At 36.9% G+C, this 15,489-nt stretch overlaps 1 protein-coding gene across 2 annotated transcripts in view; it reads right to left on the bottom strand.

Annotated features, from left to right (window-relative positions):
- Nucleotides 1–308: 308 nt before the first annotated feature.
- LOC131044529 (probable prolyl 4-hydroxylase 9) overlaps nucleotides 309–15,489 on the bottom strand; it is a 126,533-nt gene continuing 111,352 nt past the window's right edge. Inside the window, exons 6-9 of one of the 2 annotated variants that reach the window (XM_057977874.2) lie at nucleotides 3,286–3,351; nucleotides 3,044–3,163; nucleotides 903–1,058; nucleotides 309–795 (exon numbers count right to left, since the gene is read on the bottom strand). In XM_057977874.2, coding sequence (XP_057833857.1) covers nucleotides 972–1,058; nucleotides 3,044–3,163; nucleotides 3,286–3,351 — 273 coding nt within the window. In that variant the 3' untranslated portion in view covers nucleotides 309–795; nucleotides 903–971. Of the gene's footprint in view, nucleotides 817–902; nucleotides 1,059–3,043; nucleotides 3,164–3,285; nucleotides 3,352–15,489 lie in introns of both variants that reach the window. The other variant, XM_057977875.2, reaches the window with a different exon arrangement.

Below are 15,489 nucleotides of genomic sequence, written 5' to 3'. Positions count from 1 at the left end.
TAACTACATAGTTCTCTGTTTCCTTAGAAGCTTTCTATAAAAAAATTATTCTTACCCAGTATTGGAATATCTGATGTCTACTCTGGCATTATTCCCAGCCAAATAGATATGTAATATTATTTAGCGGATGCTTTAATTTTTTAATTATCATATTTTATTACATTTCCCTCCCCTTTTCAATGGAACCGACAAACATGGTTTGTCCAGTCCCGATACTCAGTAAATTATGAAAGGAAATAAGTAGTATTCATTAGCAAACAGAATTTCAGCTTGTGCATCTCAAAAAAGATAGGCTACTACATACCATGTTTGAGAATATGTCCAAGATAATTGTAATTGCATACTTGCGTCTGAATGCATGTCCACTTCAACAGTCTCAAACTTTTCTAGTTAAAATGAAAATTGGTTAAAACAAGAGTCGAGGAAAAAGGAACAAACGTGTACTGTGATGGAATATAAATCACTTTCATAATGTTGCCATTCCAAGATGTGCTTGGCAGGAACGAAGACATATACAAGAAATTTACGTCATAAATATTTCAGCCTCAGAGAAGTTACAGAAAGATGTTTTCCACTTGCAAATAACTATAAGTGAAGCATGAACAGGAAACAAAACTGTTGGTGCAACAAACTGCATGCCGCTGCATGTTTAAACATGTCCTTGTCCTAGCACCATCTTGCAAGTTGATGGGAAAGTAATTTTAGAAAAATATAAGATCACGGAAAGAATAATAAATACCAACCATGAACAGATGCCTCAAAAATACCAACTCCAGTGGCCTCAGCTACTAGGTTCTGTTCAAATTATATCCAGGTCTGCTTTTTAAATGAAGAATATAACAGGCAGAAATAATATGAAAAACATGTGAACAAAGATGTGAGATTTATTTGAAAGAAATTACCGCTTCCAAGGGATTCATAGGAACTCCATGAATTTCAAATAAATATAAATATGGACAGTTTCTGACTTGTCAATCTAATTGCACTTGATCTCGGATCCATTTAGTAGCAACCCACTTTTCTCCTTTGATTACAGGACAGCTTCCATGCAAGGATGTCTGAAAATCATGCAGCACATTTGCATAAAATCAAGAGATTTGTATGGAAAATAAATACATGCTGCAGCTAACAAAACAAATTCATTCATTCTAGAAGTCACAATTAAATAAAAATGTAGTATAAGTCCAAAGGAGGCTGCTTCAAGGCATTCCAGAAGTAAATCCTAAAGGAACAACGAAACATTGCAACAACTGAAGAGTTCTTAGTATCCACATATCCATTTGAATTAATCTATATTCTACCACCCCTCTTAAGAGGTGAAGAAACATGGGGATGCAGAAAGGGGATGCCTAGAAATTGACCCCAAATTCTAGGCAAAAGGGAACTCAGAGGAATGTGCCCAGCTACATACACATCCCCGTGGATTCTGAAAAACATGAATAAACCTTTGATTCTTGTTTTAGGACACCCGTTTCCAGTAAAAAGTACAAACTTCAAGTTTATACAAGAACCATTGTCATTGCTATTAGAATGGCCAAGGAAGTTTCCAATCAAATAAAGCTCCCTTCCCCACTTTTGCTTTATATTTTCTGCAGTTTGTTATACAGTGTACCAATCATTTAGTAGAGACCACCAAATCTCTTGGTGTCAACGTTCAAAATTTTTAAATTGAAATTGCTTGAGAAAATTTAGTTTAATGAATTTGTTTGTCAAAGATGAAGCACAACGCCATCATGAAACATTTGAGCCAGACCCATAACGATTTGTCTGAATGCTAACTTCAGTAACAAGGATTATCAACTGCAAAATAATATTCCATTTCATGGAACATGAATTTCAATTAACAAAGAAATGATGCTATTAATTATTTGAATGCATAAGTAGCCACAAGCCAGGTTAAACAAGCACATTGCTACTTCAAATACAACTAGATCAAGAAGTAAATTTAAGAACTGGATAATTCATAATCAACATTTATAATATCGGGCATAATGGTACATTGACAATGGCAACAAACATTAAAATTAAACTTGATTTATCTTATGAAAACTGAATGCTTTTAAATCATTCCTGAATCCTAGGAGATCTCTGAAAAGAGTGAAATGTATAAAAAATAACTGATGAAAATGTATATTTTTTCAATCATCGGGGAAGAGACCTCAAATAGAGTAACATACAATACAACTAAACCTTAATGGCTTTAGAAAATGGTAATTTTTCAGTCACTAATCCAAAATTATCTGAGTGAAAATCATGAAAGTTGCTAGATTGTGATTTAACCAGGTGACCAAAGCTGAACTTCCTTCAAGTGCAACCTTTAGGTGATAACAAACCAAACTTGAGGTATATCAGATTTCCTTTGGGATAGGATCATAGGAGGATACAAATTCTCCCAAATGAGCATTTCATAAACATGCTGTTAGCTAACTTGTACAACTTGCATTAGAAGGGCTTTCAGTTTCATTAATTTTCTCCTATGAAGGTGCAACAGGTTATTTAATATTTATTTAATATTTCTTGTCATTGGCAACTTATTAGACCTTGTTTAATACAACAATCATGGGAAAGTAAGACCTATGGTTCATAACATCTTATACCATGGCAATGTCCATCTCTCCACGTGCTTATATTGTACAAGATCATTGGTTTGACTTACGACTGGCAACATACTCCAAAACAGTCTACAGGTGACTACTAGCATGCAGTTCTGAATCCCGATACAGATTTTATGAAGCTCTAGAAGTCTACATGATTTAAACACATAACACATTGTTACAAGGCATATTTTCATATTTGTGTGAAACTGCAAGTATTATCAATGTTAGAACTTGCATTTTTCGACATGCAAGATTTAATTTCTTTCATACGCATAGAATTCAGCTTAGGTTTGAAATCCCTACAATTTTTTCAGTGAAGTCTAAGTTCTAACTCAAGTTAGTTCAGAAACAAGCATTCTACATGATAGAAGGCTGGCAAACAGCAATCTCAAAAAATTGTCACATATGAGAATCTAATAATGCTCAAGGGTGAAAATGCTTCATACTGAGTCGATTGTGCCATTGATAAACATTGAGTAGAACAGAAGAGCATCTCCCTGTTGTGGCTTTACTTTCAAGCCAATACACTTCTTATAATCATACCATGTGCCCATATTATGATAATTCTGCACAAAATTATTTTGATTAAACATTATGTTCAAAATAATTAATCAAATACCCTACTGCTCATTTAAGAATGAAAAATTACACCTATAAGACATAGTTATGTGTAGAGGCCTTTGCATACCTCAAATGGGAACATTGTTTCCCCTCCTTCCTCCACATCAGACAGATACAACAAGAGAGAAGCAACCTGCAGTTTGGTGCCTTGCGTCATTGTAAACTTCTTGTGCACATACTTAATAATTCAAATGCAACGATTCGCAGGCTTGGTGTCATTGTAGACTTCTCATTCACATACTTATGATTCAAATGCCATAATTCACAGTTATCCCTAGCATATCTACAGACAGTAAGCTAAATGGAAAATGGCTTTTAAGAAATGATCAATTGACTAACATCTAGAATATTATTCCTTTCTTCATATTATTTTGAATCAAATTCATGGGTTCAAAAAGAAAATAAGCACCTAGTGGGTCACAGTCAACTCCACCATCTAGCATAGTCATCCAATGAAAATTTCACTGTTCAAAGATGTAAGAGACCCCAGACAATTATTTTCTTTTATTATGTTTTCAGCTCTCCCTATTGTTCAACTCTCTCATCCAAAAAAGTCATTATCTTGTAAGAAGAAAATAAGTATGAGATTATATCATCGATCTTAGACAGCCATAAGTGTTAAACACAGTTTGCATATTAACAAATGCTTAAGCTAACAAATGATAACTTGGGGAAGGCATCTCCAACCGTGACATAAATAAAATCAGAACACTCGCTAGATTATAATTACAAAATAAGTTATTAAAAAAACACAGATATAAGTAAATGAAGAGGCTCTGCAGTTAGAATCATAGACCAGTAATTTGTATCATGGAGCCATGTCTTTATATAGCCTGTTGTGCTAGTTATGTGAGGCTTAGCATCATACATGGCGTGCTTATATGATGACAAATGATAAACTCAACCAGGTTGACAAAGGGGTACCCCATTCTTGGTAAAAATTCCAAACATTCCAGATCAAAACACTGTGTATGGATACACAAAAGCACTTTCCCACAGTTGAAGGTAATGGGGGCTGGAATCTGATATAATTGACAGTTTCTTTTCCCTCCACATTGCAGACTTATACGAGTGATATCTTGTATGACAGAATCTATGCATCTCTCAAGTGTTATGTTAAACAAGGATTCTATGATCTGGACATCAGAATACAAAAATAATTTTCCAACTTTCCAGCTTAACATCTACTGAACATAATCTACAAAAGCAATTATTCTCAGCTGATGAGGCACAATGCTAAAACTTACTGGCTATTTGAGACCATTTTGGATACTGAAGCATATTTCTACTAGGTGATATTATCAGTTCCCTGGCAAATGATCTCAATGATCCAGGGCATGCACCTAATCGCTGGAGGAATCACCTAACCCTACCAACAGTAAAATCCCAATAGTCACACCTCTGCATACACAGGAAGAGAGTTTTCCCAATCCAATTGGTTTGATCTGAAAGATACAAAATTCAATCCTGCATATACCATGAGTTACAAAGAACATAACATTTTGTGCCACGAACATTTGTCGCTAATGAATCTTAGACAACCCCAAAATGGCACATTCATCCTGCCTCCACAATAATACAAATTTAAAAATTTGTAACACAAGCTTTGGAGATATTCATATCCATCTTTTAGCCTTGCTTAATTTCAACTAATTTGCATTTATTCACAACTAAGGTGCTCCATATTCAATGGCTGAACTTTTAATAATATCAACTGGAGATTTATTGAGGAAAAAAGTATTATGCGGCTGCAGAAAAGCATGTAAAATCCCTAGAGAGAGAAATTATATTAATGTCCACAAATACCAAAGCAGGTCAATGGGACTCGAAAGTAAAGCAAGCTATAATATGCTTGTTAAAAACAACTCCAGCAACCAAACTAGTAACTAAAACTGAAAAACAAAAATAAATTGTAATGAAAGGGGGATGAATCCAAAAGGTATAAACCTGAGACAAGTGATTATAGAAAATGTCACATAATACAGACAACCATGTGAAAGTAGGTCCCCTTCCCAAAAAAAGGCACAATAAACCAAGAGAAGAGACGGCACCTCATCAATACCGGGTGTGACACTGGCATGTGCCAGAATTTAAAGCAGAAGAAAGGCCAAGATCTCATCAATCACAAAGGCTGGCTCTAGCATTTACAAGAGTTTGAAGCAGAAAAAAGGCCAACATCAAATCTAGCACCCCGAAAAGGCCAATACAATATATGCTGATGTCCATGGGAATAAGATATGGGTTAAGAGACCTTAATTAATATATCCTAGGTAGAAGTAGGGTATTCCTCAATAATCCTCTTTTAACATCCACAGTGTACAAAAAAGTGGGGAGTAGCTGACACTTACCAATGGAAAGTACCTGAGCCTTCACACTTGATGCAAGAATAATAGAAATAGGATACCTGGGAGGTCACTATCGAAGGGGGTCATTATTTTAGAGATCTACCACTATCTCCATGAATAACTATAGTATCCAAAGGGCACTTGATATCTCCAATGGCTAGACAAGAGTAAAAGAAGATAAAGTCTGCCATCTGAAATTGACAGCTAACCAAAGGTAAAGGCTAAGCACCTCTAATTTGGTTAAAAATAAAGTCTAAGGACCTCCTCAGTCTCTACACAAACAACGATATCCTTTATGCATTTCACAATTGGTCAAATGTTGACAGAAAACTTGTTTCACAAATTAACTTTATATCATTCTTGAAGAGACAGGTCAAAACTGGAATCTTACCAACAATATTGAATCAATGAATGTGTTCAAGTCCTCAAACCATGAATTTTCCCAAAATAAGTTGACTTAATAGAAAGGGCTGACTCAAGAATAGTTTCAATTAGCATCTAAACTATCAATATTTATTTGAACTTTGATATGATTCAATCCTTTGGATGATAAGCGATCAATCAAATGAAGAATTTTACAACTAAACCTAAAAAATACAACTCACATCTAGAAGACCTCTTTGGGATTTAAAACAAGGGAATGGTGCAACTAAGAAAGACAAACTCAGTCATTCCGCCAGCAAACCTAGGATTTGTTGGCAAGGAACATAATCTGTTGGTCAGGAAATTAAGGTGATTATTGGATACGTTCAAATTGATTCACCAGTAAAATCAGGTCAATTTGAAAAATTAATGCTGAAGGCTTTAGACCAGCAACACCTGTAACCAAATTGATTGAGATCTAACATTGCAATGCAGCCATTTTATGGCTAAGGATATCCCTTCAAGTTGCATGATATAATTGTCTGCTGCCCTGAGAATTTGACGTAGATTTCAATTATCTACAGCTTTTGAAAAGGTTTTCTCATAGGTGGATTGACTGCTTCTTATGAATATGAATGAAGAACAGTGCAAGTTTAATGGACAATTGGCTCTCAAAATCTACAAATAGAAACTTATAGGATTTGTTGTAATATTTGTTACATTTGACTTTTCTGAAGCATGAAGAGTGAAAGTACTTTCTAATAAAAAATGCTGGGTTTTCAAATTCAAAGTAAATCCTTCCTAATGAAGGACTTAAGAAGACACGCTTGGGTAAGGCAGACAAACTCTTGGACTTCAGCAGTGAACAAAAAGTACTGAAGATTGAAAATGAATGACAATGGATGCTAATAAATCAATAAATGAATGATCCAGATCACAGGAGTAATTTGGGGGGAACACACTATAATGACCAAGTCAAATGCGTTATGGGCAGAAACAGTTTACATTACAACTCGTAGATAGCAGTCTGGGCACATTAACAATCAAAAATGAATTATGGAATGAATTTGGAAACATAAGACAAGGTCAACCATCCACATAGACACAGGAATTAGAATTATAATAACAGAATATCATTTGCCAACTAGAATATGTAGAATCCAGAAGGAGAAACACAAAATGAATGATACAACTAATAAGAATTGGAGGCCGAAACCCCTTAGGCAACTATAACACAGATTTGTACAAGTTTCGTTGAAGAAGATGAAGTGAAAGTGAAACCATAAGCATAGTTGAATTGGTTCAGATTCTTTCATTTGACCTTTTAGGTGCTATTGCTCACTCTTGGAATCATGTGTATATCTGACACTCCAGCATCACGGTGACCAAAATCAGAGTCTATCGCGTGTTGATGACTAGGACGACATGAAATATTGGTTCTTATCTAAAAAAATCTCCCTACCGCCTAGATGGTCGCCTCTTATTGCAAAATAGAGAAAAGCATGTGGGGATTTCTTCTCAACCTTTGCTCTAGTGAACCACTTCCTATAGCAAGTGATCCAACCATTCTTTAGAGCTTCGTAAATGGTGATTGCTTGATTCCCTGTATACCCAATCATCATATCCATGCTCTGATCCATCTCTGCCAGTACACTACCAGCAGGATTCAACTCCTATGGTTGGAGTTATTAAGCTGTAACTAGCACATGCAACGAACATGAGAAATATGGATTTAGAAACTTAGCATTGAAAGATGTATGCAAATCAAGATAAGATTGAAGGCCAAGCTCAAAGGAATTTTCTCCCATCTACTTGGTGTTGGTGTATGATCCATCGAAGAAAGCAATTAATCATGCTATGAGTAATCAAGAGCATCCGTTCTATAGATGTAGCCAAACTTTATCACCAGCCTGTATTAAGGTGATGGCAGATTCTCATGATAACACATTTTATACTTAACATTAGTCTTTTGCAGGATATCGTGAACATAATGAACATTCTAAATGTGCCCAATCAAATCAGCAGGTTTATCAACATCCTTTGTGCAGATACTTTTTAGTTGGTAACAGCACTAGGTCTACAGCAATAGTTGGTTAAGGCTGAAAACCTAAGCAAACCTTAAAAGGAGCTGTGGACCTCTGGAGTTATGAAGATATTTGTCATAGCTTTGTTGAATTAAAGGCAAAACTTGCATTTTGTACTAGCAAGTGGAGTTGTACATCATCAAAATGATCCAGGTGCAGCATCACATGCTGGTTTTATCAGAGCAATTGGCATTGCATGACCTCTATGCACACAGTACTCACACACAACAGTGCATAGTGCTGATGTGCAGCCATGTAGCACTGCATGTGTGCATCTACCCAAACACCTATGGCATTGTGCTGCACTGCATGTGCTAGTACTGAGTCAGACCATATGCATGTAACACATGGCAAGCATCTACCCTGTAAGAAACACCACCATATGCATGTGCTAGTACTGCATCAGACCATATGCATGCAACACATGTTGAGCATCTACCCCATAAAAAACACCACCATATGCGTGCAACACTTGGCAGTGTGGCACTATCTGCACGACAAGAAACAACACCATTCAAGTTTGACACTGGCACCAATGCATGCAAAACCTAGCAACATCTGCACCACAAGAAACAACAACATATGAGGTTGACACTTGGCAATGTCATATCCACATATGCCAAACAGCCATACGAATTGGGCATATTTCAGCGTCAATGCAGTGCCTAGCTAATGGTCTAGTTGTAATGCCCGTGTAAACACCTACATTGTACACCTTTTATAATAGAAAGGAACTAACATACCACATCTTAGCCCTTTACAAAGTTCCCCTATCCATTCTGAATATAAGTGGAATATCTGCCATAAGTCTTATGTGCATTGAATGTGAAATCGGTTTGGGACTTTGTTCTTCTATTTACATGTTCTATGATCTTACTTATTACTAGATAATAGATAAGATCATCCCCTAGACCACCTGGGATCTAGATAATTGGTGTCAAAGTGTTTGCCACATACAGGTAACCGATTAAATGCAGAAAGTAAATGCACAGAACATAATGGAAATATATTAAATAACCAGTTTCTGTATTCATTCAGCAGTCCATGTACATCAAGTGCTTATAACATTAAACCCCGATACGACTATCATGATGCCACTTCGAAGGAAAGGTACGCAATATATAATACCCGAAGGGGTGCGACCAACCGTCACGTCCAATTGCCCTTCAAGACGACTAACTAACTGACCGCCGTAACTCATTATTACCGACTACAACATAACATAATGATTATTCCCGGCAACATCATCCCCCCTGAGAAAAGAAGTTGTCTCCGGACGACTTAATACAAAATACTATAGAGATGACATTAAACAAAACCAAGGTAGAGAACTGCAGAAACTGCTAACGCTAGCCGAGCGTGGAACTCATACACCTATTGTGTCCTCGCCTGAAAACCCTTTTCTGCTACCATCCGATGCTCAAGTGCCTCTTTGACATCACAATTCTCCTGTGCTTAAACCAAACTTGTCTGCAAAACATGCTTTTCAGTCTCAGCCTCCAACTGCTACTCAAATGATATTGTCTCCCTAGCCAATTTGTCCTTGATAGCCACCGGCGTTGCCCTCTCGACATCCAACTCCTGGGTACGCTGAGCTAAGTCTCACGCTAGTACTGCCTCCAACCTGGCGGTCAGCTCCTCCCAAGCCCTCTGTGCATCCACCAAGGCAACCTCTTGTCCAGCCGAGACATACTCCCTGGCAACGGCGCCAAATGTTTGCCACATACGAGTAAACAATTAAATGCAGAAAGTAAATGCACAGAACATAATGGAAATATATTAAATAACCAATTTCTGTATTCATTCAGCAGTCCATGTACATCAAGTGCTTATAACATTAAACCCCGATACGACTATCATGATGCCACTTCGAAGGAAAGGTACGCAATATATAATACCCGAATGGGTGCGACCAACCATCGTGTCCAATTGCCCTTCGGGACAACTAACTAACTGACCGCTGTAACTCATTATTACCGACGACAACATAAACATAATATGACAACATAACATAATGATTATTCCTGGCAACACAAAGCAAATCTCTTTCTTCATGCTTATTCAAACACATGAACAACAGAAAGAGGGTTGTACACTCGATTCAATTTCTAAGAATTCAAATGAACACCTAAAAGAAAGTAAAATGTCCGATAAATGTATATCTAAGGTTTCAATAAACATTTAAAGAATGCTTCGTACTGCCTTAAAAACAAAGTGCCAAGAACTCTTCAAACAATCCTGTGATTTCATGTGTAAACTTGGATCAGCCACACAACACCTCGAACATCTTCTCGTGCAACATCAAAATCCTTTCAATGTTCAAGCAAATCTGGATATGCCTGCATTTGAAGGCAAAATTGATAGCACAGTATTGGATATTTTGATTCCAAGGAATACTTATTTGTCAACAATTTCACTGATGCCAAGAAGAATTCCTTCGCAATGTTTAAAATGTCCATTTCAATGTCCCACTATTAGCAAACACTCAACACACAGCATGACAGGGATCACCACCTATTCAGGCCTAGGACACCTTTATTAGCACTCTACAATAGGAATTCTAATCCCTCAAACATTATAAGAATGAATATATGAAGTTCCAACAGTTGCACCAATGTAAGGAGCAATTAGTAGAATACTACACCAAGAAGTTCCATGAGTACTGTACACACCTATATGAGAACATTCTAGACCAACACAAAGTACTCTAATACATCAATGGATTGTCACATTGTATTTGTGCAAAAATCAATTTCCTGACTTTAGATACAATGAGTCAAGCATTTCAGAACGCATCCAAGATTGAAGCCGAGGCAAATCATAGGCAAGATTTTTCCGTGGGAGAAAGCCCATGCAAGAAACAAGCTACAAGCCTTTCATGCAGAAGTTGAGCTCCCATAACGTCTTCATTGTCTACCACTGACAGGGACAAGGGTAAGAAGCCACAACAATGTGATAAATGGTGCCATAACCATCACATTAGCTCCCACAACAACATTGAATGTCACACACAACAATCCCTTGCGCAAACCACAACAAACCTCAAACAAGTGGAAGATATTGATCAAGAGGCACAATGTCTTAATACCAATGCCATGACAACTAACACTTCACAAGGATGCAAGCATCTCTTCCATACTAAGTGATGAGTCAAAGGACAACCTATGCATCTCATATCAACAATGACAACCTAAAGAACATCATTGTGCATGATGTAGTAAAGCCCCTAGATCTTTCCACCAATCGGCATCCAAAGTCGTATTCTCTTGGATAATTGCAACAAGGCACAATCATTTAGATGAGTTGACAAGGTACTTTCAGTATCCAGCCAAATCTAAGTTACCAGTTCGGGTTCGGGAGTGGGTTCGCCGACACGAACCCGGTTCGTGGGTTCAGGAAAAAAAAAATTGCCTTTTGGGTTCGTCCGTACATGCATGTATGTATGTATGTATGTATGTATATATATATATATATATATATATATATATATATATATATATAAAGGCTGAGCGCCCCCCCCTTTCCCCGCTATATATATATATATTATATGCAAAATTTAAAGAAATATACAAAATTACAAAATCTAAATACATTTAATAGTATGCTACTTCATCGTTGATCATTGCCAAATGCCATTTCAATTGATAGTTCAAAATTTCAATAATATCATATTATGCCATATAATATATATCAATGCATCATAGATTCACGATTCAAATGAAAATCATTACAATTACAAAATTGACAATCAAAAATAATAATTGTCTTCTATCTTCAATGTTCATCAATCATCAAAAGGATCTAGATCAAGATCATCATCATTTGCTCCAAGTTCAAATTCAAAATCATTTGAACCCAAACAAGTGCCACTCCCACTAGCTCCATCAGCTGTAGGTATCCATGCGCAAATGAAGTTGTTTTGGGTCTCAAATGCATTTAGCAAAGGCAGATTAGGGTTTTTGGCCCCAAACAGGCAAAAAAAAATTAGATTTTTATTATGAAAATGTCACTTTTTGGTGACTTGACTAGCCCAGCCCATGGGTTCGCCCCGGTCCACGCGGATTCGCCCAGGGTTCACCCTTTGGACTGTGGGTCCTTTCTACATTCGCCCCTTTGGACTGTGAACCCAAAGAGAGCCCATAGTCCAAAGGGTGAACCCTAGCCAGACCTAGGGCAAACACAACGCGGACCCAGTTCAAGTTTGGAGACCAAAACTAGTGAACCCGATAACTGAGAGTCAAAACTATGTAGGACACTATCACTTGTGACGTCATCCCTCTAAAAGTCTGTGACATCCTACTCAAAAGCCAAATTTGTATAGTAGAGATGGTATTTCTCATTCTAAGAGACAATGATGGAGAGTACATGTCAACAACTAATTCTTCAACCTTTGCATTGACATCAAGGCCAAATTGACTTAGTCTCCGCAAAAGCAATGTTAAAAGATCATTGCCCAAAGGTATAAGTATGTACTTCTCAAGGTCAGCCCAAAAGTGCATATATCGAGTGCTAGTTGTGCATATGATGCACCCACACTATCACAACAACTTGATAAGGTATGTAACGCCCTCATTCTGAAGCCCGGAGGACTTAACAAATAAACCAATTAAAATACAAATAATAATTATTATTTTTAAATAAATAAAATAAACCATACAAATACATGGAGTGACATGATACAACATGATAGAAAAAAGATGCACAAATATTAACTAGCAAAAGACCTCAAGGCCCCACAACGATGTTACTCAAGATTAACATTAACCAAACATACAAGAACATAAGAATCCTCATAAAATCTATTATCACTATCTAAAACAAAGGATCATGATACATATTACATGGCCATGAGAATATACATATGATCATCATTTACATTAAAATGTATCCAAGAGGATATAATCTCCAAGAGTACAAATAACGAAGTGAATACATAAATCTGGTACATAATGAAAGTCTTCAATCTTCCCACGAGCCATCACGAACCTGATGCAAGACAAACCAAAACCCAATGGGTGCGAATAGCACTCCACCCAACCATGTGGTACCATTAGGTCCACCCCCCATGCTAGGATATATCAGTCAGATCCACAAGGCTGAGGCAAACATACAAGGCACCAACATGACTCACAAAAGACTCACTAGGATAATATCATAAGAGACTCAAGAAAGGCCAACCAACTCCAAAGGCCCAAAACAAACTAAAAAGGAAAAACAACAGTAAGAGACCACTAGGTTTGCGGCAAGGAAGAGTGTCATCACTAAGTTGTCATGAGTTACCTTGGTGAGTCTTCACTAGGTCCCGACCCCCATCCTGAATTACCCTGGTGACCTCTACCGACCCCCGACCCCCGACCCTCATACAAACTCTAGTGGACCACACCAACCTTTCGAAAGGACAAGATCAGTGGATGCCATTCCAGGCCTTCTCTACTTACCTTGAACCTATGCAAGCATTCGAGAGTAAGAGAGGCATCATTTAATCTTTTTTAATGTGATCTAGCTACCCACCCAAGTTCATTAACTTGATTACAAAACCCTCATTGAGTTACCCTGGCGACCACTTTGGGTCCCAGCCCCCATTGAGAGCCACTCTCCCTTGACTTGCACTCAAGAAATCCAAATTTTATCACATGGTCTAAACACCCGAATCCACAAAATAACAAGATTACAACCAGTAGGTGCAATGCAAACGAGGAGTGACCATCTCACATAAAAGACATGCAAAGAACTAATTACATTACTTTTAGAGACGACAAAAATCCACACTCAGCAAAGGACTTAAACAATCCCTTGGCCTCTGGAATCATAATAGATTAAACTTCATTCCCATGACTCCATCTATGATAGCCAAACCTCATTTTGCACAAAAGATACAAAACAAAAACACAAGTACAGCATGCCACACATAAGAACTAATACAAAATTTAATACTAGAAATAAATCACATTATTCAATCTACAATAACCCTCAAAATTACACGATAAAACTAATATTTGCCATAACTCAAAGAGAGGAACTATAATTCATTTACTAAATGGAATTTCATGCGTAAGTCAATAATTTAAGTAAATGTATACATACATGCATACATATATATATATATATATATATATATGCATCTCTTACTCTTGAACGCTTGCATAGGTTCAAGATAAGTAGAGAAGGCCTAGAATGGCATCCACCGATCTTGTCCCTTCAAAAGGTTGGTGTGGTCCACTAGAGTTTGTATTGGGGCTGGGGGTCGGTAGAGGTCAACAAGGTAACCCAGGACGGGGGCCGGGACCTAGTGAAGACTCACCAGGGTAACTCATGACGACCTAGTGATGACACTCTTCCTTGCCGCAAACCTAGTGGTCTCTTATTGTTTTTTTTTCCTTTTTAGTTTGTTTTGGGCCTCTGGAGTTGGTTGGTCTTTCTTGAGTCTCTTATGATATTATCCTAGTGAGTCTCTTGTGAGTCATGTTGGTGCCTTGTATGTTTGCCTCAGCCTTGTGGGTCTAACTGATATCTCCTAGCACGGGGGGTGGACCTAATGGTACCACATGGTTGGGTGGAGTGCTATTCGCACCCATTGGTTTTTGGTTCCTCCTGCATCAAGTTCGTGATGGCTCATGGGAAAATTGAAGACTTTCATTATGTACCAGATTTATGTATTCACATCATTATTTGTACTCTTGGAGATTATATCCTCATGGATATATTTTAATGTAAATGATGATCATATGTATATTCTCATGGCAATTTAATATGTATCATGGTCCTTTGTTTTAGATAGTGATAATAGATTTTATGAGGATTCTTATGTTCTTGTATGTTTGGTTAATGTTAATCTTGAGTAACATCGTTGTGGGGCCTTGAGGTCTTTTGCTAGTTAATATTTGTGCATCTTTTTTTTTATCATGTTGTATCATGTCACTCGATGCATTTGTATGGTTCGTTTTATTTATTTTAATAAAAAAAAATTATTATTCGCATTTTCATTGGTTTATTTGTTAAGTCCTCTGGGCCTCACAACAGAGGCATTACAAGGTACTTCAGCACTATGAAGATATGTTTGAAGAACACAAAGGTCTTCCAACACACTACATGGTATAACACCAAATAGATTTGGTTCCTAGATCTCTTTTGTAAGGCCCTCATGTGTTAAATCTTGCCTTGTCCTAATTTTCATTTTGCTTATGCTAAAAGATGTGTTCAGTACCTATTGATAAATGATTAATTTTTTTATTATTTGTATTATTATGATGATGTTGTATTTGAGACATTATTATTATAATGTGTATTATATCATGTTAGTTTATTCTACTATGCGTGTTGGTTGTTATTATGTATTGGGTGAATGTGCATGATGTTTGACTTGATTTTGTAAGTAAAATCCCAATGGTGGTTAATCAAAGATGATAACATGGTTTGTTTGATTCTATTAGCTCATTGAACTCATCTAGAGTAATTGGGATGCAAACATATATCCAAATC

The sequence above is a fragment of the Cryptomeria japonica genome, chromosome 9 (genome assembly GCF_030272615.1).
Source record: "Cryptomeria japonica chromosome 9, Sugi_1.0, whole genome shotgun sequence".
Taxonomy (NCBI): domain Eukaryota; kingdom Viridiplantae; phylum Streptophyta; class Pinopsida; order Cupressales; family Cupressaceae; genus Cryptomeria; species Cryptomeria japonica.
This window is presented reverse-complemented; position numbering and strand designations above follow the sequence as displayed.